Below are 23278 nucleotides of genomic sequence, written 5' to 3' on the forward strand. Positions count from 1 at the left end.
TCAGTTGTTTTTAGGTCTTAATGATTGTAAAATTAATCTTTTAAATAAAATAAAAATAATAAGAAATTAGCATATACTCGAGCGTGGTTACCCTGTGATTGACAAGTTCTTTTGTTATGAGACGGCAGATTCATCTCTCTGTTGAACAGCACTTGGCTGCACTTAAAAAAACAAGTTTAAGTCTTGTGTTCCTTCATTTGTTTTTGCAATTACTATGCAGATTGTTGTCATAGTCAACAACTGACTCATCCTGCTAACAGTGCTAGCCAGGTAGCAAGTGGTAGGTGATCAGCTGGACCCTTTTTGTTGGATATTCACATCTGATTTGAAATAAAACAAAAGAAAAATTTCAAATTCTTTGATTCAGTTTATGATGCACTATCTGGTGCCCCTGGACACATCATCAGTGATGTAACCTGGGGTCATTGGGGGTTTTGGGTCTTTCAACAATCTCTCTTCTGACAGAACAGACAACCTGGTGTCTCCACCTTTCCCCCATGTGAAGAGAACTGTATCAAAACTGTATTTCAAAGGCAAGTAGATTACTTAACAGAGGCTAGAGCCATCTTTTTATACAGTCTATTTGCAAGTGCAAAATTGTTAATTTAAAATCATAACTGAGACCATTCACGCGTCTTGTTCACAGCACGGTTTTTGCCCCTTCTTGAGTAGTTTTGTACTCACACTCAAGTTTACTTTTGAGTCCTTATACCAAAATATCCTGCTGTCAGTATAAAGCACAGACTGTCACTTTTCCACGCGTCAGTAGTTCTCAAAGTTCCTGACTTTTGTTCCTGTGGCTCTGTAGTTGGGTTAAAAAAAGCTCCATACTGGTTTCAGGGCAGACTGCAACCATGTTACATGTAGGCTGTATTATTTCCTGTGATTGTTAACAAATGGTGCAGTTTTTTTTTTTTTGTTTTTTTTTTTCTCTTCCAATTTCTGCTGGTGTGTTTGTTTGTGGACTGACACATTTTTGCCGACCCATCGACAGCAGTGGGAGCAGCGGAGGCAGCCACCCCAGCAGCAGTCGCAGCAGCAGCCGAGAGAACAGCGGCAGTGGCAGCGTGGGCGTGCCCATCGCCGTTCCAACCCCAGCCCCACCCAACGTTTTCCCAGGTAACCCCCTTTTTTTGTCCCCCTTCCTCTCTTCTCTGAGCTGCAGGACCTTATTGTGACTGAAACGTACTAACTACACTAATCTTTGTTGAGTAATCTGGGAGTACTGCTCACTCTGGCTTTCATTAGTCGAATCGGTGTGCACAAACTCTGGATTGAATTTCTCTCCCCTTCTCACCCTTCTCTTAACCTCCCTTCACTTATCTTTCCTCCCCCTTTGTATCCTTGCACGATTCCCCCTTCAGGTTCAGCCCCTGCCCAGTCCAACGCAACCAAACCTCCCCCAAACACTGCCACAGCCCCTGGGCCCCCTTCCTCTGCCCTAGACGGCCCCCCACAAGCCCCCAATCCCCCTGTAGAGATCCCGCCTGTACCCCCACCCCCTCCCCAACTCCCTGCCTCCACGGTACCTACTGGCACAGGCCCTGCTACTTATGGCAACCCTGCACAAGGTGAGTGCGACTCCCTCCTCACCCCCTGCACGCCCTCCATCCCGCCTTCCGTGACGTGCTTGTGTGATCCCAGTGTGCTCATTCATCACCCTAATTTATTTACTCATTTATTTTTCATCTGGAAGTCTGAATTAGTTCTTGAAAGATTTTCAGATCTAAAATTTGTTTCAGTTTAAATTTAGAAATTCAACCTGTTGAATGTTTTTAATGGCAGGAAAAAAGGATTTATTGTACCTGCGACTACACCAGTCATTTTGAAACTACAGGTAGCTGTGCAGAAGACACAAAAAATGAAGTTATACCGTGGACCTGAATACATTTCAGCATAAAAGCTGGCTTAAGCAAATAATGATTACAATAAGTAGCAGAAAATAACAAGCAAAACATAAACAATGATAGTTTATTTTTTACTCCATAAACTCTATTGTTTCCCCCGTGGTCCACCGAGTACCTGTGACATCTATATCTGAGAGTGATGAGTTTCTGAATTTCTTTGTGGATAAAGTTGATCATGTCCGTATGAGCATTGGTTCTTCAATACCATCTGTTTGTGTCTCTGGGCCACCTCCCCCTCATTTACTGTCAGTGTTTAACCCAATGACCATACGTGACCTTTCACTCCTGCTGGATAAAATGAAAATTACCACTTGTGCAAATGACATTCTACCTGCTGGGCTGTTTAAAAATGCTCTCTCTGTCATTGGCCCCTCTATTGTAGAGATATGCAATGCCTCTCTTTTAACATGTGTGGTCCCTACGTTCTGTAAGCATGCTGTTGTTGAGCCGATATTAAAAAAAGAGCAGTTTGGATCCAACTCAGCTTAAGAATTATAGGCCTATCTCTAAGCTTCCATTATTATCGAAAATTCTGGAAAAAGTAGTTGCAGATCAACTTACCACTTTTTTTTTTTTTTTAAGAAAAACATGAAATTTATGACCAATTTCAGTCAGGTTTCCGTAAAAGTCACTCAACAGAAACCGCATTACTTAAAGTCTCTAGTGACATTATGATGTCAGCTGACTCCGGAGCATCCTCAGTCATGGTTTTGTTGGACTTGACATCTGCCTTTGACACCATTGACCATACCATCCTGATTAACAGGCTCCGGGACGTAGTTGGTGTGTCCGGTCTGGCTTTGAAGTGGTTTCAGTCATACCTCTCCAACAGATCTTTTAGTGTTTTTGCGAATCGGTTTATGTCACATTCTAAAGATCTGACATGTGGGGTACCGCAGGGTTCAGTTCTGGGTCCTATTCTTTTTCTTTTGTACATGTTACCTCTAGGACTTATAATTAGGCAGTTCCCTGAGGTGTCTTATCACTGCTATGCTGATGATATTCAGCTCTATTGCTCTTTTAAGCCGATGGAAGTCCATAAACTGTCCTCTTTAATTAAATGTTTAGCTTCCATTGAACAGTGGCTTGGTGACAACTACTTACAGTTGAACTCTGAGAAGTCAGAAACATTAATTATTGCCCCGACAACCAGATATCTCTAATCAAACAGCATCTTGGTTCTCTTGGCTCATCTGTTCACCTGAGCCTCAGGTACCTTGGTGTGATGTTTGATTCTGCCATGTCCCTAGAACAACACTCTGGCCAGTTAATTAGGAACTGCCTTTTTCACCTAAGAAACATCTCCAAACTGCAAACTTTGCTGTCTGAGTTAGAAATGGTTATTCATGCTTATATTTCTTCTCGCTTAGATTATTGTAACAGCCTTTTTCTTTGTTTGAGGAAAAGGAATCTTGATCGTCTCCAGTTAGTCCAGAATGCTGCTGCAAGGCTTTTAACTAAGACACGAAAAAGAGAGCACATTACACCAGTGTTACGCTCATTACACTGGCTTCCAGTACATTTCAGAATTCATTTTAAAATCTTGGTACTGACTTTTAAAGCTTTGAATTGTGATGCCCCTGCTTACATTTCTGGGCCCGTATCCCTAAAGATTCTGAGAATCCTCTCAGAGAGCTCCTAACTTAACCTAAAAATTCCTTGCCAGGAGTTTTAGCTTAGAAGTGATTCCAGAACATTTTCAGTGAACTCTGAGCAAGGAATGGATGGAAAATCCTATCTTAGTGAGGAGGTGTGGTTGACCCCGTTGCTAGGTATGAGTCATCATTTCAAAAGCCGTGATTGGTTGATCCTACAAGTTTGATGGAAATGAGCTTTTGGTGATAATGAGCAAAGGATGTACCCTCAAATCAGTAAACATAATTATACACTCTAATCTTATGCTGACTGTAATTGTAAATAATATTTCACATTCAAGAAAATATCTGGAAAATGAATAGTAAGCTGTAGGGGTTATAGCCTAACATTAGAATCCAAAATATGTGAAAACTTAAACTCATTACACCCTGTTCAAATAATAATTCGTGTCTTATTTGCTCATATTAATATCCTAGCTGGCATATTTTGTACTTTCACTCCCATATGGACCCCGTTGAAAACAAGATGGCCTATCTCAAGGGGCTGTCCTTAATGAAGTTTAAATCACAACGTTACAAGTCCAGTGTGGTCTTAACGAGGGTAACACGGCTCGGCTTTTAGCAATGTCTGTGATTGCAGACCCAAGTCATCACTGCTGCATTGTTGCATTTTCCCGGTTGCCAAATACCTCAGGGTTGTGATTACTTTCGTCTCCGGTGTAATAGCGTTGTGGCGTCGAGTTGGTGAAGTAATTGTATCTCTAAGGAGATCCACCACAAACATGATTCCTGCACGATCCAATCTGTAGCATCTCAATAATTCCCTGTCATCCAGTGTTTGCAGGACATCTCTCCTGCCTCTTCTGTTGGCCATTTTGTGCAGCTGCTTAGGGGAACTCCTAAGCCACTAAAAGTCCTCTTCCCTGCTCTTAGCAGATCTCGCCTTAGGAGCCCTTTTAAGCGCTAGGAATCTTGAGGAATAGCTTTTATATTAACTGGGATTGTCGTGTCACTTTTAGGGGAAATTCTAAGAAAACGTCATGACTCTGAGAATTTTCTTAGAATTTGGCCGCTAGGAGCCACTTTTTGCACAAAGATTCTTTAGGGATACGGGCCCTGATCTTTTAGAACCCCCCGCTCCCTCTCGCAGCCTGAGATCTTCTAATCAAAGGCTGTTGGTAGTCCCTCGAACATATTTTAAAACCAGAGGTGATAGATCTTTTAGAGCGGTGGCCCCCAGGTTGTGGAATGCTCTCCCTCCATCATTACGTTGCCTTGATTGTATTTATTCTTTTAAAAAGCAACTTAAGACTCATTTATTTAGATTGGCTTTTAATTAGATTTGTGCTGTGTTTTATTATTAATGTATTTTATGTGTTTCTGTTTTATATTACTGTGAAGCACTTGAAGTGGTTTTTATCCTGTGAAAAGTGCTATATAAATAAATTGATTTGATTTGATAACAATTTATAAACAGTTGAAACACAAAATTATACAGGACAGGATTCAGATGAATACATTAACTAGGATACGACCACAACTATTACTCTCCCTCAATGAATACAGTAACTACTGCTGCGTTCCCTCAATGATGACAAGTAGTCAAGTACAACTAGGTTCCCTTGACGATGACTACTACGACGATGTTCCCTTGACAAGTACTTCAACGACCACGACATTCCCTTGACGACTACGACGATGAATCAATTCCCTTACAGCTATGACAACTACATTACTTAGACTACAAAGACAACTATTACATTCCCTGAATGAATACAATAACTACTGTTGCGATCCCTAGATGACTCTGCTAGTCTACATTCACTTGATAACTACAAAAACCCATTAGTCTTCATATTGTTCAATTCAGGGTGAAGTAAAGAGGTTTCTGCTGTAAACGGCTTTGACACTTCTGTAAGCCAATTTATAAACCGCAGTCACTTAGTCTCAAGTACTTTTAGTGTGAAAGGAATGGACAGGAAGAAGTCCTTTACACAAGCGGAAAACAAACTAATACTAAGTTGAAATGAGCAGTTTAAACTGAACACAATGAAAATGTCAGAAATTTTAAGAAAAGGGGAGGTAAGGCTTTAATGTTTAAGATGGTACCTGATCATTTAAGTTTCTTTAAAAATGCTAGAAACAGTGAAGTGGTTATACGTGTCGAATGAATTCTCATGAAAGCTGTAAATTCCCAAAGATTTTGTATTTAAATTCAAAACTTGAGTGAAGTTTAAGATGATTATCTTTCAATATAACTGCAGTTTGTCTGGACTGTTCTCTGCAAAAACAAATTTGAATGTTTTATTTTAGACCTGGCAGTGATGCCACTGAAGTACTCAGAAAACCGAAAGTGCTCTGATAGGTGGAGCTGCATTATTTTAATTTGATGGTCTTCTATTCAGGATGTAGACTGGATTTAAAGCTCTGATGAGCACTGCGGTCGGTATTAAAAAGAAAAACTCACCTCATAAGGGCTGCACACATGAATTAAATATTGACTGCAAGAAATGACTTTAAAGAAGATGAGTCTCTTACCTGGGTGATTTTACTCAGTGTTAGAAAATACTTGTAAAACAGGTCTTTGACTGCACGTCTTTGCTGTAGTCTGTGGAACAGACAAAACAAACAAACTTCCACAAGTCCTGTTTGTGTGCAGCTCTTCTGCCATCTGCCTCCAACTTTCCATCATCCCGCTGCTGCTGCTAGATGCTCCACTCGTCCTCCCTCTCGGCCTCTCATAGGCCTCCAGCATCTCTGTCATGATGATGTTCTGATATTTAATGCATGAGCTGTGTGGTGATATGCTTTCTTGCTGTGTTTATTTATTTGTTCTTTTCTTAATGGTGTCCAGGTGATTTGTTCTTTTGTTTTTCTGTGGCTGGATGTTGTAATTATCTGGAAGGTGGAACTGCTGTTACCCAAATGTTAATATTTGAATTGGCTCAGAGAGAGATTTGGGACAAGTTAAGGGACGTGTTACTCAGTTCTTTTTTTTTTTTTTTTTTTTTTTTTTTTTTTTTTTTTTTTTTTTTTTTTCCCCTGACACTTTTCATTTAAAGGTGAGATGCAAAAAAAAAAAAAAGTATAAAATGCTAAATTTTCTACTCAAAGGAGCTTGCAAAGAAAAGCGTCTGGACTTCTTTAAGTTGCTTGAAGACGTTTCACCTCTCATCCGAGAAGCTTCTTCAGTTCTAAGGTCAAATGGTGGAGAGTCCCAGATATAAACCTAGTGGGAGTTTCCCCCCACAGAGGGACAAAAGGACCCCCTGATGATCCTCTAATCGCCTGAGCCACGGTGTGAAACTGGGTGTGGGTCACAATCAGCCAGAGTTTCGGGTGAGTTCATTGTGAAACCTGGCCCCACCTTATCATGCGAATTCCTGAGATCAGATGGCCAGGATGTGAGTGGGCGTTGAGGCGTCTGGAGAGGGAACTCAAAACTGGATTATAGATGGCAGACAGTTTGTGTCGTAAGCCACCGCCTCTGTTCAAAGATGGTCGCTCACAGTGGACATAGATGCTTCTTTCACTCCTCTTTCAAACCATCTGTCCTCTCTGTCCAAAATGTGAACATTGGCATCCTCAAGAGTGTCCTTTATCCTTAAGATGCAGATGGACTGCTGAGTCTCATCCTGTGGAGGTGGCTCTTCTGTGTTGTGCCATGCGCTTGTGAAGTGGCTGTTTGGTCTCTCCAATGCAGAGGTCTGGGCATTCCTTTTTACACCAAGTTTTACACCAAGTTACAAATTAATTACAAACTTGGAGTAATTAGGACCCTACACCACCGGGCAGAACATGTTCCCTCTAAGCCTGAAGGAAAAAAGAAGGAACACACACATGTAAAGGAAACACTCAAAACGTGCGGCTATCCTAAATGGGCGTTCTGATTGGGACCCACACCCAGTTTCACACCTTGGCTCAGGTGATTAGAGGATCATCAGGGGGTCCTTTTGTCCCTCTGCGGGGGGATACTCCCACTAGGTTTATATCTGGGACTCTCCACCATTTGACCTTAGAACTGAAGAAGCTTCTCGGATGAGAGGTGAAACGTCTTCAAGTAACTTAAAGAAGTCCAGACGCTTTTCTTTGCAAGCTCCTTTGACTACGATGACCTGGATGACTGAGAACCTTCACAGGCTAAATTTTCTAGTTTCACCTGCTGTTTTTCTGTAGAAATTTCTTCAGGAAAAAAACCAGAAAATTTTAAACAATTTAGCATTGAACCAAACCATTTAAGTATGTTTGGCTCAAAACGAAGAAATGTTAAACTTTGCAAATGGAAAAGGTATGTTTTCTTTCTTTTTTTATTTTTTTGTAAAACTGCAAAGTTTTGATACAAAATCCAATGAATTGCTCCTATGTGGCTGTTTAAAAATAGAACTTGAATAGATTGTTGTTGTTCAGAGCTGTATTCTTCTAATAAACTTGGTGTTGTAAGACAGCAGCATGATACTGCTGCCTGCACTCCCAGACTTACGTGGCTCTCTGCTGCCCCCTGCTGCCGTCTTCTCTCAGGTGCTCCTCAGTTCTACAGCATGAACCGCCCCGCGCAGCAGCCTCCGAACCCTCCGGTGGGAGGCTCCCTGCCATACCGCCGACCCTCGTCCGTCACTGGTCAGCCCAACGTGACCCACAACCAGAACCAGCTTAACGGGGGGCCACACTTTGCCCAGAATCAAGGTACTGTGTGTGTGTGTGTTACTGTTTCATTTTTGGATTCCTATAGATAAGATTTTCATTCCCTATGAAGTCTGAACATAAAAAAAGTGTTAACATTATTCTCTGTCCTATAAATAAAGGTTTGGGCCAATGGTGATGCAGCTAATGGTTCTGTAATCAGTTAAATTGCAGACAACCTTCTAGTTAGTCGTTTTATTTATTGCTATATAAAATAGTGACTTAGGTTAAACACAATAAAACTAAAATATATTTGGTAGTTTAAGGCAAATAATCACAGTTTTTCTTTTAAGAATTGATCATTTTCCATATATTGATGGATCTTTGCAGCTCTACACGCGCGCGCAAACACACACACACACACACACACACACACCATGCTAAAAATGAGGAAGTGAATTTGTCTTTAACTTAAATAGACCAACCAATATTACACTCTGGCCACTTTATTAGGTACACCTTTTCACCTGCTCATTTACAAAAATATCTAATCAGCCAGTCACGTGGGAGCAAATCAGTGCATTTAGCCACGTAGGCAGGGGTTAGGTGTCCGGGTGAAGCTCAAGCCAAGCATCAGAATGTGGAATAAAGGTTTAAGTGACTTGAACATGGCATGGTTGTTGGTCTGAGTATTTTATAAACTGTTGATCTGCTGGGATTTTGCAGCACAACCATGTCTCAGCTTTACAGATGATTGTCTGAAAAAGAGAAAATATCCAGAGGGGAGCAGATGTCTGGGTCAAGATGCTTTATTGGGGTTAGAGGAGCATGGTCCAACTGCTTCAAGCTTCAAACTTGTACTTGAAGGACTTGGGCTCTTCTTTTAGAATACAGGCGGCGGGGATTCGCTACTGGTAAACTAGAGAGATGGTTTAAAAAAAAAAATGGTAAAATGAAATCTTACCTGTGCTCTGCTCGTGAGCACCAGTGTGTGAGCAGTGCATGATAAAGCTGCATTATTATCTCTGTTTCACTCAAGTCTTATCTGCTGATTTAAACTTCATTGAACCTTTAGGTTTTGTTTTTTTTGTGGGGTTGTGTCTGCATTTTCTATTAAACCCTCGCCTGTCTGGTTTTGTAGTCTGCCATTTCCCATCTGCTTCAGCGTCCTCAGCGGACTTCACCTCCTCACCAGCTCTCTGTCTGAAGAGCTGCTAAGTCTTTGTGTCTGCTGCTGCTGTCAGTCCTGCGATCTTCACCCATCAATTATTCCTTTGATTAGACTCAGACGCTTGTCTGACAGCCAGATGAAGAATGAGGACTTTAGGGCTCACATCATCTTCCTGATTGATTGAAGAAATATTTGGATCATAAAATGTCTGTGAAGCTCTCCAAAACGGTTCCATCTTTTAACATGTGACAATTGCTTTCTTTCTTGCCAATTCTTTGTGAAAATTTTAAGAGAATCCAATTTTCTTTTCTTTTTTTTTTTCTCTTTTTGGTTAATATTTTTTGGCATTTCATTAATAAATGTATAATTAAAGTAGCTGCAGGCCTCTGATGAGAACTCTGTTCTTTACTAAGTGTTCTTTAACTCTCTGCTGTGGTCTCTAACCTCTTCCTATTCACATCTGCCGCCTTCCTCTCTCTGGCCCGTCCCCTCCTCCTCCTCTGTGTATTGATTTCTGATTGGTGATAGCAGGCCCGCTCGTGCCCCCTCCCCCCTCCATGCAGATCACCCCTCAGCTGCCTCTGATGGGCTTTGTGGCCCGTGTTCAGGAGACTAGTAAGTGGCCTTTAGCTCTTTGCCCCCTCTGCATGACCTCCACTCAATCCCCTGTAGTGTGCGTTTTTGGGTTCTTGTTATGTGTGAATATTTTCTCAAGTAAACAGCCACCAACATCAGCTGCTGCCCTCACATTCAGGCTTCGTTCTGAGCAGTTTTCTTTAAACTGTCTGATACGTTTGGATATTATGCCAGAAGTATGATTATAAGCTCCAGAAGACTCGAAGCGCGATAATTGATTCAAATCAATGAGATATTTCGGGCCTAAACACTCCAAGCATAGTATGACACTATTTTGCATGACAACATTATATTGATACAGGTTCACGAAATACAAAGGTTTTTGTTCAGAAGGAGAACGAAGATCACCTGCTGGACTGCGATTTCAGTCCAGCAGGTGGTGCTGTTAACTTTTTTCCTAGTGAGGTTGGCACCATCAGGAAGAAATTGGCAAAATGGGGGGACTTCTTTCTTCATCTGAGGCAAAGAATAAATCAGAGAAGCACTTTCTGCATTTAACTCGAAGACATGGACACGAATGTCGTGTGAATGTAAAATACTGCAAACACGAGGGCACTGTCAAACGACACCTGACAGATTTACCTTGACAAAAGGAAAAAAAACACAATCTATCACCAACTTTATGTGCAAACACCAGCGTTCATACAGCTCAAGATATTACAATCCAGCTGTCTGACACTGTCACAGAGGAAATCAAGCAGAAATTGTTGGGTTATTTGGAGCATGTGGAAATTATGTTTGTTTTTTTCCTTTCTTTGGACAACACCAACACAAAGTTTGCATTACAGTGCAACAGCTACACCTGGAGCCAGACTTCACACTAGCATAACAGAAGTAACTATTCTGCCATTGGCAGCTGTTGGATCTACAGCTGCCTTAATTTGCATTTGGATTTTTTAAAATGTGTCGAGGCAGGTTCAGACGTGCTTTAGGGTTTGTGGTAACCATGCTATAGTACTGTAGACCGCACATGACTGTTAAATGATCTAAATGAGCACTTTTTCAATAGCATGGAGACAAATGTTATAATAGGATAGATTTTAAACTAACGTTTAGTTTAACAAAACTTGCGATCTCTTTCTTGTGTGGAGCAAACTTAAAAAAAACACCAGTACAAATAGAATTATCCAAAGGAACTAGAGGGAAAGCTGTAACCCTGTCAAAGTGCGTCATATGTCAGGAGAAGGTGACTAATGCTAATGTGGTGCCAACAAAAGAGGAACTTGGAAACAAAATGATTCCTCCTTAAACAAACAAACCAGATGGTGCAGGCCAGCTCGGTGCTAATGAAGTTTAGTGCAAATCCAATTTTGTGTGCGAAGGCAGGTAATCACAAATTTCTGATGTGTGAGTGGATAAGTGAACAGTGTGGTGGCAGAAAAGCTCTTTATAAAGGTTTTATAAAGGAAATCTGGGCCCAGGGGTCTCAGTTAACCTGATGTCTGCTTCACCCACCATCAGCATGCAGGTTGGGTGCCTTCATGTGAAAACGCCTTGTACCAGTATGCACAACACGCTGGGAACATAATGACTTTTGAGTGTTCGTTGAAGATTTTAGTTCCCCTTTCATGGGTTTTGCTCCAGAAACGTTTGAAACAACTTCTCTTACTGAGTAAAAGTAATGCAGAGCATGTGAGACTATGGACAGCACATCAGCTCCAGATGTCATGCTTTTAAAAACCAAAGGCTCATTTTTAGTGTAAAGGTGCAAAAGCAAGAAATGGAGAAGTGAAACTGGTCAGAGGAAAAGTATTTTAGGTTTTTCCCATTGGTTAAAATCTGAGAGGGATTTCAAAGCCTGAAGGTGGTGGATTGGCAGCAGATGGTGGTGGTTGACTGCTCGGTATCATGCGTGTAAGCAAAGAGTGCGAAGCATGATGAGAATAATGAGGCGTTTGTGTCGTCTTTCTGTAAATGCACGTTGAGCTGCTGCGTGCACTTTTTGTTTTCAGCATGTTTGTCCTCAGGTTCTCTGTAAAACTGACAAACACCCAGCATGGGCTGTTTCTGCATGACTGTAAGAGCTCCGCCTCTGAGCTTCTTCTCGTCTCTAACTGGTTGTCTCCCCCCCCTTACTGCCCAACCTGGAAACTACTCCTAGTCTCAGACGTGCCACCTCCACCAGCCGACGAGCCGGTGTTTGAGGAGCCCACGCCTCCTCCGCCGCCACCTGAAGACTACGAGGACGATGAGGATGAAGAGGAGTCGGCGGTGGTGGAGTACAGCGACCCCTACGCTGAGGAGGACCCGCCCTGGGCCCCACGCAACTACCTGGAGAAAGGTCTGCCTTTGCTGGTCAAGGAAATGTGTGTGATAAAATAAAATGTTGAAAGTGTAATGTGGAAGATTAGCGGGTCCAAGAGCGGAAAAATGGATTCAGGGAAGAATTTAAATTAAACAAACTTGAATATTTTCTGATAAAATAAGCAGAAAGAAATGTGTAAATGAGGACGATTTGGCAAGAAAAATGACCAGAAAATGTGACTGTTTCATTTAATTAATTAAACAAAAATGGAAAAGGATTTCTTGCCATAAATGTACAACTTGTCAGAAATAAAAAATATTTTTTTCTGAATATTAGTCCAGAATATTAATCCACTCCATCTTTATTTCCATATTTTATTCCGTCATCCCGCAGTGGTGGCCATCTACGACTACTCCCGCGACAAAGAGGACGAGCTTTCGTTCCAGGAGGGCGCCATCATCTACGTGATCAAGAAGAACGATGACGGCTGGTTCGAGGGCGTCATGAACGGGACCACGGGCCTCTTCCCCGGCAACTACGTCGAGTCCATCATGCACTACGCTGACTGAGCGGCGCCTCCCTGAGCAGGAGAGGAAACGGGAGGAGCGCTTGTTGGGGATGGGAGCGGGGGGAGGGAAGGGTTAAAGGTCAAAGACTTTGATCGAACAGAGCATGATCACCTCCGGGCGAAGAGAGCAAAGAGCAGGGAGGCAAAGAGGAGGCAGGTTTTTGTTTTTTGTTTTTTTGAAGAAATTGGACATGACAGACTCGGTCATTCTCGTGACTTAGTCGCCGCTATAAAACGACCACTACTCTAGATATAAGCTTCCCTGTAACGTTTCTTTCTTTGTGACTTTGTTTGATTAACGAGGAGGACTGGGCGGTGATGGGTTTGTTACTTTTTGAGAGTTTGTTTCACACTACGAGGCCACTAAATTGATTTCTGCTTCTTTTATGTTTTTTATTCATTGTGTTTTTAGCAGTTTTCCCAATATTTATTTGTAGTGGGAGGTGGGGGGGATGAGCGGGTAGATGAGGCTTCGGAAAAAAAGGGCTGGAGGAAAATGCCTTCAGGTTTCGTTATTCTCAGACACTCCAGATGCAACAGCGATATCCTCAGTGAGACGCATGGATGGGCGGGTGAGGGCACGGAGTGTGCCAAAGCTGATGAAGATAAGCACATCAGATGTCTTAATGTGATCCACGAAGCTAGATAAAAGGGGGAAATCCTCCTTAAGAGTGCTTTAAATGATGAACTTTGCTCGTTTTTGTTCCGTTTGCGTGGTTAAAGCGGACGAGTTTAGTCACTACATGCTTTACTTTGCAGTTTTCAGGTGAAGGAATCGTCATCCAGCCCTCAAATCAGAGAAAGGCGTGGATTTAAAGTCTGCAGCTCCCGTAATAAAGTTGAATGAACAGTCGAGGCGAGCCGTTTACTTTTGTCTTTATTCTATTTCTTTTGCCGTTCACCAAGAGTTGGCGGTCGAGTTTTGCTTACAGAGCGGCAGACTGCATGTTTGAACTCATGGAAGGAGAGGGGGGGCTAAAAGCTTCTTTTTTGCTCTACTGATGATTAATGTCTTAATATTTTTAGATATGGTGTGGTTTTGGTTTTTGATATTCACCCACGACAAACCACGACGACGATGCATTTAGGTCATTTCTAAGATGCTTGTGCCATATTGAAGTGTGTGTGTGTTGCTGTTTCAGAGGTTATCACTTCATTTTGCAATAAAAATTGGCCGGAGGGAAGCGGGACTGTCGTCGAATTACAGATCTTTAGTTTTTCCCGAGCTGTTTGAAATCAGAAGCACATACATTTGTAGTGAAAAGTTCAAAAAACAAAAAGGTGTAGAAGAAATATTATAAATGTGAAGATGTATTATGCCCTCAGACACAGGAATTATTGAATATGAAAAGAAGCCAGCTGTTGTGTTTTGAAACGGTTTTAAGTAACACATTAGGACCCCGATACCTTTGTTGTTTTTTTGTTGTTGTTTTTTTTTTGTTTTTAAAGAGACAGTGAGTTTAGGCACCATTCGTCCTCCGTATGGTTTTTGATGCGCTTGGCTGTTTGCGAGGGCTCTGTGCTTGTACTTCTGTCAGGATCTTTTTATTTTCTACTCCCGAAAAAAAAGAAAAAAAAAAAAAAGAAAAACAACAACAGCAAGTGGGTCTGTATGTGAGTCTTGCATGCCATTGTTATTATCTGTACTGGTGTCCCTGAAACCTACGTGGCAAGATCACCCATTTCTAAAAAGGCAAGCAGCCCTGCAGCTCTGACCAGGTACCGCCAGCCTCATCCAAAGAGACTGTACAACTTTACTTCGAGCCCACGTCCAAGGAGCCGCTCGCTGACCTGTGGGGGAGGAGGGACAGAGGGAGGGGAGGCACTCGGCTTCCTCCTCCCCCCTGACAGTAGCCGTCATCAGTGGTGAAAAATCTTTTTTTGTGTGTGTGTGCATAAGCTGCTAGTGAATCCTGCGGACAGACTGCAGGCGGGAGATGAATGAGAACATTGACTCTTGTTGCATAACACTCATAAACTGACACTAAAATATATATATGTATCTGAGTGAGGCCCTCTGGTCTGCAGGATTCACAGCTTCCTGGAGTCACAGACGTCCCCTCGGGATGTCGAGTTTAACAGTCCATAATGCCATTGTGTTGCACAGTTAAAGTTGAATTGCAGAAGTATCATATTTGTAAAATCATGAGAACAAAGACAATAAAATTATTGAGATTTATCGGTGGAGTCTCATCTTGCTTCATTAATGTTTCTTTGCTGTGCAGAAATGCATGTGAGAGAATAATGTCCAGTTTAAAAGTACACTGGGGGGTAAAGACTAAAAATCAAGCAGAGTCTACTGGGAATTCCCATGTCTCAGTCTGTGCAGATCAGTTTATGATAAAACTGGATTAAATGAAGCACCAAATCACAATAGGTGCCTCAAGACGCTTTACGTTGTAAGGTAAAGAAACCCCAACAATCAGAGGACTGCTAAGAGTAAGCGGTTTGGTGACAGTGGGAAGAAAAAACTCCCTTTTAATAGAAAGAAACCTAGAGCAGAACCAGGGAGGGGCGCCCATCTGCTAGGACTGATTTGAGGTGAGGTGAGGAAGACGGGACAGAAGGAAAACAGAAGAGAGGCAGACATAATAACTAATGATTAAATGAAGAAAGGTGGGTGGAAAAAGGTGAGTGAAGAAGAAACAGTGCATCATGGCAAGTCCCCAGCAGCTAAGGCCTACTGCAGCATAACTAAGGGAAGATTCAGAGTCACCTGATCCAACTATAACTATATGCTTTATCAAAAAAAACCCTGTTAAGCCCGTCTGTCTCCCGAATCCAAGCTGGGAGCTGGTTCCAACCTCCCATTCTACTTTTAAATATCCTAGGAACCACAAGTAAGCTTGCAGTCCTGGAAGTCTGCAAAGTGCTCCATTGGGGTGATATAGTACTGTAAGGTAGTTAAGATAAGATGGGGCCTGATTATTCAAGAGTTTATATGAGAAGAATTTTAAACTTGATTCTGGATTTAGCAGAGGGGCCAATGAAGAGAAGCCCATATACGCTCTCTTTCAGTGTTTTTCAGTACTAGCTGCAGCATTGGTGGATCAACTAGTTGTTTTAACAAGCTGAAAAAAACAAAACTATAACGGCTACATGTAAGCAATCTGTTAGACAGTTTATGCAGCTGTGGTTAAATAAGAGCGTACATTTACAGTATTTCCCTGTTCACAGGGGCCTTGTAGCAGGTTTAACTGGTCCTGGTGTTCAGAAAGGGAAGACAGCTTTCCTTAATATTAAGATATTGACAATTTAACTATTTGCCTTATTTTATACACTGAGGTGAGAACTTTAACATTACCTTTATATTTGTGCATCAGCCAAATGTGAAACTAAGTAAACCTGAGGCAGGTTGCTTGAGTTATTGAGTGCTTCATTTTTCAAAGCTTAAATAAGTCAACCAAAATAATAAATGAATATACTTAATAAAAATGTCTTATATTTTTTTCAAGGAAATGTAGATTTAGCCTAACTGAAGAAGATGGGTATAACCTTTTATGCAGCCCTGTGTTGTGATACAGACAAATGACAGGAGGCCTGGCTGTACAAGAGTATAAAGGCAATTTTGTGTTCAGCAACTCTTTTTTTTTTTTAGAAAGTGTTGCTACAATATTTAGAGGCTTTAAAAGTCATTAAAGCAGCATTTCTTTATTTTGTAGCAAAAATTGAGACGTACTGTTGTCTTGTGATTAATGCATGTCGAAAAAAACGGCACAATATTTTAGCAGATTTAAGATCTACAAAAGTCTGAGAAACCACAGCGTGAAAGTGAATCATTTAGAGCATGGAGCACAATGTTTACACTGAAAACAACTGGAGTAGAAACAGAGAGCAGCACCACAAATACACACGTAAACTGTGTGTAAAATAAAAATGTGCTGCACTTGCCACAACCTGCTCTGGAAGTTGTTCAACCAGTTCTTCACAAAGTAGAATTTGTTTCCTCCTGTTTTTTTTTTTAAATTTGACTTTCATTTTAATGTCAGATCTTCTTTCTCTAGATTAGCAGCACCTGCGACCTGTTTTATTCTCTTTATTCCAACAACTTCCACATCCTAGAATTATTTGTGGGATTTGCACCAGAATGGTGGATTATTTCCCAGCTCTTTTTATTAATTCAGGAAGATGTTACCATCGTGCTCTTTGGGTTTTATGATTCTGGTGGTGGCTTGGAAGACGCTGGGTGGTAACTCAGGTGAGTTTTGGATACTCTGTGTGGAAGTTTGATAGATAATTAGAAAAAACAGGACTGGGACAGGTTAGTGTACTTTTCACTCTAAAGTGAAACAGTCCCACTGGTACAAAGTAAAAGTTTCAGGTGAGCAAACAAAAATATAACATGTTTATATATAATGTTTGTATTCATGATTAAAGTCATACTCTGCACTTTTGGCAACCGAACACAACCACGGAACTGTCTGCCATACATACAAAAAATGCTACAGGTACAACAAATGAAGTGACAAATGACATATTTATTGAATATAAACCAGAACCAGAGAGCAAAGCATGTTCAACACAGTTTGTGCCTAACTTCACCAAAGAACCATTTTTATTGATGTGGTGTGTTTGTGTATAAGTGTGTTTTACTCCTCCTCGTCATCAGTCTCATAGTATATGTTTACTATCCAGAATAATGTTAACGTCCTGTAAGCTGTACTGTGCATTCTTTTGTTTCGAGTCTGCCCGGCTGCCCGAGGCTTCACTTGTGCTGCTTTAAGTTTTAAGAATACACAATGACAGTAACGCTGCCATATAAACAAATGTTCATAAATAAAATTAATTATTTTAATGTGCTGTTAAGCTACAAAACTGATTAAAAATGATAATAATAATAATAATAATAACAAAGTATTTGTGATGTAACCTACCACTTTTAATTGTATTAGTATATTTAAAATTATTGATAACATCGTGAAACACTGAAAGGTTTGAAGCATCCATCCATCCATCTCCATCCGCTTTATCCGAGGCCGGGTCGCGGGGCAGCAGCCTAAGCAGAGAGGCCCAGACCTCCCTCTCCCCAGCCACCTCCTCCAGCTTATCCGGGGGAACATCAAGGCGTTCCCAGGCCAGCCGAGAGATATAATCTCTCCAGCGTGTCCTGGGTCTGCCCCGGGGCCTCCTCCCAGTGGAACATGCCCGGAACACCTCACCCAGGAGGCGCCCAGGAGGCATCCTTGTCAGATGCCCGAACCACCTCAGCTGGCTCCTTTCGATGTGGAGCAGCAGCGGCTCTACTCTGAGCCCCTCCCGGATGGCCGAATTTCCCACCCTATCTCTAAGGGAAAGGCCAGCCACCCTTCGGAGGAAGCTCATTTCTGCCGCTTGTATCCGCGATCTCGTTCTTTCGGTCACTACCCACAGCTCGTGGCCATAGGTGAGGGTAGGGACGTAGATCGACCGGTAAATTGAGAGCTTTGCTTTTACACTCAGCTCCCTCTTCACCATGACGGACCGGTGCAGCGTCCGCATTACTGCAGCTGCAGCCCCAATCCGTCTGTCGATCTCCGGCTCCCTTCTCCCATCACTCATGAACAAGACCCCGAGATACTTGAACTCCTCCACTTGGGGCAGGAACTCATCCCCGACCCGGAGTGGGCACTCCACCCTTTTCCGGGTGAGAACCATGGCCTCAGATTTGGAGGTGCTGATCCTCATTCCCGCTGCTTCACACTCGGCTGCGAACCGTTCCAGTGCGAGCTGGAGGCCCTCACCCGATGAAGCCAACAGAACCACATCATCCGCAAAAAGCAGAGATGAGATTCTGAGGCCACCAAAGTGAAAGCCCTCCGCCACTTGGCTGCGCCTAAAAATCCTGCCCATAAAAATTATGAACAGAACCGGAGACAAAGGGCAGCCCTGGCAGAGCCCATCACTCACCGGGAACGAGTCCGACTTATTGCCGGCAATGCGAACCAAGCTCTTGCAACGGTTGTATAGGGATCAAATGGCCCGTAGCAATGGACCAGACACCCCACACTCCCGCAACACCTCCCACAGGACACCCCAAGGGACACGGTCAAATGCCTTCTCCAAGTCCACAAAACACATGTAGACTGGTTGGGCAAACTCCCATGCACCCTCAAGTATCCATGGAGAGGATAAAGAGCTGGTCCAGTGTTCCGCGACCAGGACGAAAACCGCATTGTTCCTCGTGTATCCGAGGTTCGACTAACGGACGAACTCTCCTTTCCAGCACCCTGGCATAGACTTTCCCAGGGAGGCTGAGGAGTGTGATCCCCCTGTAGTTGGAACACACCCTCTGGTCTCCCTTCTTAAAAGTTGGGGACCACCACCCTGGTCTGCCAGTCCAGGGGTACTGCCCCTGATCTCCACGCAACATTGTAGAGGCATGTCAACTAGGACAGCCCTACAACGTCCAGAGCCTTCAGGAACTCGGGGCGGACCTCATCAACACCAGGGGCTCTGCCACCAAGGAGTTGTTTAACTGCCTCAGTGACCTCGCCCCTGGAAATTGGCGGGTCATTCCCCTCATCCCCAGACTCTGCTTCCTCCTCGGAAGACGTGTCAGTGGGATTAAGGAGGTCCTCGAAGTATTCCTTTCACCACCTGACAATTTTCCCAGTCGACGTCAGCAGCGCTCCGCCAGCACTATACACAGTGCAGGTAGAGCACCGCTTTCCCCTCCTGAGACGCCTGACGGTTTGCCAGAATCTCTTCGAGGCAGTCCGAAAGTCTTTTTCCATGGCCTCTCCGAACTCCTCCCACACCCGAGCTTTTGCTTCAGCCACTGCCCGAGCGGCATTCTGCTTGGCCTGTCGATACCTGTCGGCTGCCTCCGGAGTCCCACAGGCTAACCAAGCCCAATAGGACTCCTTCAGCCTGGTGGCTCCCTTCACCTCTGGTGTCCACCATTTGGTTCAGGGATTACCACCACGGCAGGCACCAACCACCTTGTGGCCGCAGCTCAATGCAGCAGCTTCGGCAATGGAGACGCTGAACATGGTCCATTCGGACTCAATGTCCCCAGTCTCCCTCGGAATGCTGTTGAAGCTCTGCCGGATGTGTGCGTTGAAGATCTCGCGGACTGGGGCCTCTGCTAGACGTTCCCAGCACACCCTCACTACATGTTTAGATGCACCGGGTCTGTCCAGCGTCCTCCCCCGCCACCTGATCCAACTCACCACCAGGTGGTGATCAGTTGACAGCTCAGCCCCTCTCTTTACCCGAGTGTCCAGAACATATTGTTGCAGGTCTGGTGATACGATTAGAAAATCGATCATCGACCTACGGCCTAGAGCGTCCTGGTGCCACATGCACTTATGGACACTCTTATGTTCGAACAAGGTGTTCGTTATGGCCAAACTGTGATTTGCACAGAAGTCCAATAACAAAACACCGCTCGGGTTCAGATCAGAGAGGCCGTTCCTCCCAATCACGCCCCTCCAGGTCTCGCTGTCGTTACCCACGTGAGCATTGAAGTCTCCCAGCAGGACAACAGAGTCTCCAGGTGGAGCACCTTCCAGCACCCCCCCCCCCAGGGACTCTAAGAAGGCTGGGTACTCTGAACTGCCACTCGGCGCATAAGCTCAGATGACAGTCAGGACCCGTTCCCCGACCCTAAGGTGCAGGGAACAAACCCTCTCATCCACCAGGAAAAACCCCAACGTACCAGCCCGCCGCCTCTCACCAGGGGCAACTCCAGACTGAGACAGAGTCCAGCCCCTCTCCAGGAGACTGGTTCCAGAGCCCAAGTTATGCATAGGGGTGAGCCCGACTATATCTAGCCGGTACCTCTCAACCTCACGCACTAACTCAGGCTCCTTCCCCACCAGAGAGGTGACATTCCATGTCCCTATTGTCAGTCTTGGCAGCCGGGGATCAGTCCGCCAGGGCCTCCGCTCCTGGCTGCCACCCGGCACACAATGCACCCGACCCCTATGGCGCCTCCTGCGGGTGGTGGGCCTGCGGGAGGATGGGCCCATGTCTCCTCTTCGGGCTGTGCCCAGCCGGGCCCCATAGACTAAGGCCTGGCCACCAGATGCTCGCCCTCGGGCACCCTCCCCGGGCCTGGCTCCAGGGCGGGGCCCCGGTAACCCTATCCCGGGCAGGGTAAACTGTTCCCTCGATGTTCTCTTCATAAGGGTCTTCTGAAGGTTTAAAGCGTTTGACCCCTAATGGACACTTTTGCTACCATCACATCTTGGTAACGTAATACTGTGAAACAACGAGACAAACCAGTGCTGCACAACTGTAAATAAGGCTCCTTATTACAGTAAAGCAACCTATCAGTAATTAAGACTGACACATGTTTTGGAGAAATCCATGTGTACAGACAAGGAAAGAAAAAAACTCTGAGACTGTTAAAGACAGAAACCTGTGACTGTGGTGAATGGTTCACTTCACTAAGGAAATCCTTGCTGTACTTCGATGGTAATCAGTGTTATGCTGTAAAAGAGGATATTTTTCACAAGTATGTTCATTTAGATTTCAGTGCAAAGTATTGTACATTTCACTTCATTTACTAGTGATGTAATAAATAGATTCATCACATAAAAGTACAATGTTGTAAAAGGCAGATGTATCATTTTTTAGCATCAAGATGAATGTGTCACAGCTGGGGGCAGTCGTGTGGTGTATTGAAAAAAAGGATCCAAAATGCAGGTACTGGCTGGGGTGTGAGTGAGTGTTTATTTACAGCGGTGAGAAGGTGACAAAACAGGAAGAGCAGAGCGGGGAGTAAACAAACCTAAACTGGGAAAACTAAAGAACAAAACTTAAACCAGACACTCACGGGAGGAGGAGCAAAATGCACAAAGAGAGATGGCAGAGAGACGCAGAATAAATACAGGGTAACAGAATAATGCAGACTGACATGGAACTAAACAGACGACACGACAGAGAGCACAGGACAACACAGGGCTTAAATACACGGGGAGTAATCAGGGAATGGGCCACAGGAGGGAGACACAGCTGGGAGCAATTAGGCTAACGAGACAGGGGAGAGGTAAAACTGAACACACTGACATGAGACATGAACTTTCAGAATAAAACAGGAAACTAACAGACACAGAAAACCAGACAGGACACTGAACTTGACAGGCAGACTCATGAGCAGACACAATAACACCATGGACAGACAGAGGGAACACAGAGAAGTGGGAGCAGGCAGGCAAAGAACAGAAACCTAACAAATGGCAAAATCACAACAGAATACACACTCGGAATGAACAAAAGCATAAGGAAACACAAAACACTGAGTCCTAAGACTCAGGACCATGACAGAATGTTTGTACATTTTTGTTTTGCACATGGAATTCATGTCCATAAATTCATAAATAGTTACAGTGGATCTGCTGCTTAAGCTATTTAGCGTGATCAATAAGTACTGTAAGTAGTATAAATTTGCCTTTTCTTATAGAGTAAATAAGAAGCTGGGGACACTGAGTCAGAATGGTTCATGCAGTGGTCGGTGTCTACCATGGCACAGCTACAGATTAAAAATGCCCAAAGCGAAGCGGTCAAAGTCTGGCTGTACTTCACAGCAAAAGATGCAAACTCAGCAGCCTGCAACAAGTGCTTTAAGGTGATACTGTGCAAAAGAGGTAACTCCTCGAATCTGATGAAACACCTGCCTATAGCATTTTGTTAAAAGCCGAGAAATGCACCGTATTTGATAGCTTGCTGCGAGACCCCACACCGTGCGCATCTACTGTGGGTGGGTTGCCTGTTATCTGACCCGGAGTTAGCAACATCCCCCAAAAACCCAAAGAGGAGAGTCCTGGCCCCTAGCCCTGCCAGTGTAGCAGAAATGATGACGGTGACGAATGATGATGATGATGGCGGCAGCAGCAGCCGTTCTTCTCTGCGTGAGTAGCTTAATGTTGTTCGTGTGTAATTTACGCTGAGTAGGCCACATTATTACATTAATGCACGTAAGGTGAACTAGCAAACACCGTCGTAGTTACATGCGGCTGTCTTCTTGTTCGATGGCAGATACTCCCTTCACCCTGGCCAAAAAGGCTAAAATGACCAAAGAAAAGGTGGAAAACAGCTAAACATGAGAGGTTTTTGGACAAAGTTTGTTTTTTCCATTGTTTAAGCACTGCTTCCAGCCAAGAGTGATGCCATAAATCCCCTATAGCTGCAGAAAAGGCTAACATTGTTATCTTTTTACAAAAAAACAGCTAAACATGAGAGGTTTTTGGACCAATTTTGTGTTCTCCATTCTTTAAGCACTGGTTCGAGCACCGTTTAAGCACCGGCACGTTTCAAAAGTACCGGTTTGGTACTGGTATTGGATAAAACCTAAACGATACCCATCCCTATCCGGGAGTGGCTTTTTGTTACAGGGTTTTTGATCCCTGTGTGAAGTAGCATAACATAAGCAGCATGAAAGGTAATAGGAAGACAGCATTTGCAGACTGTTCAAGTTTCTTTTAAGTGTTCTTTATTTTCTGGCGTCGCCTTTCAACAATTGTTTCACAAAACATAAGAACCTGTGAGTCAAAATCTCACCTGCTTTATATAGAATTCCACTCACACCTGGATCTCATTAACCTCTATCAT

At 43.6% G+C, this 23278-nt stretch overlaps 1 protein-coding gene across 3 annotated transcripts in view; it reads left to right on the forward strand.

Moving 5' to 3' along the window:
* abi2b (abl-interactor 2b) overlaps positions 1-14332 on the forward strand; it is a 33341-nt gene extending 19009 nt beyond the window's left edge. Inside the window, exons 6-10 of one of the 3 annotated variants that reach the window (XM_080877706.1) lie at positions 995-1119; positions 8021-8185; positions 9822-9908; positions 12031-12210; positions 12568-14332. In XM_080877706.1, the coding sequence (XP_080733832.1) occupies positions 995-1119; positions 8021-8185; positions 9822-9908; positions 12031-12210; positions 12568-12743 (733 nt within the window). In that variant the 3' untranslated portion in view covers positions 12744-14332. The remainder of the gene's footprint in view (positions 1-994; positions 1120-8020; positions 8186-9821; positions 9909-12030; positions 12211-12567) is intronic. The other 2 variants (XM_080877707.1, XM_080877708.1) reach the window with 2 other exon arrangements.
* Positions 14333-23278: the final 8946 nt, after the last annotated feature.

The sequence above is a fragment of the Rhamphochromis sp. 'chilingali' genome, assembly GCF_963969265.1.
Source record: "Rhamphochromis sp. 'chilingali' genome assembly, chromosome: 3".
Classification (NCBI taxonomy): Eukaryota; Metazoa; Chordata; class Actinopteri; order Cichliformes; family Cichlidae; genus Rhamphochromis; species Rhamphochromis sp. 'chilingali'.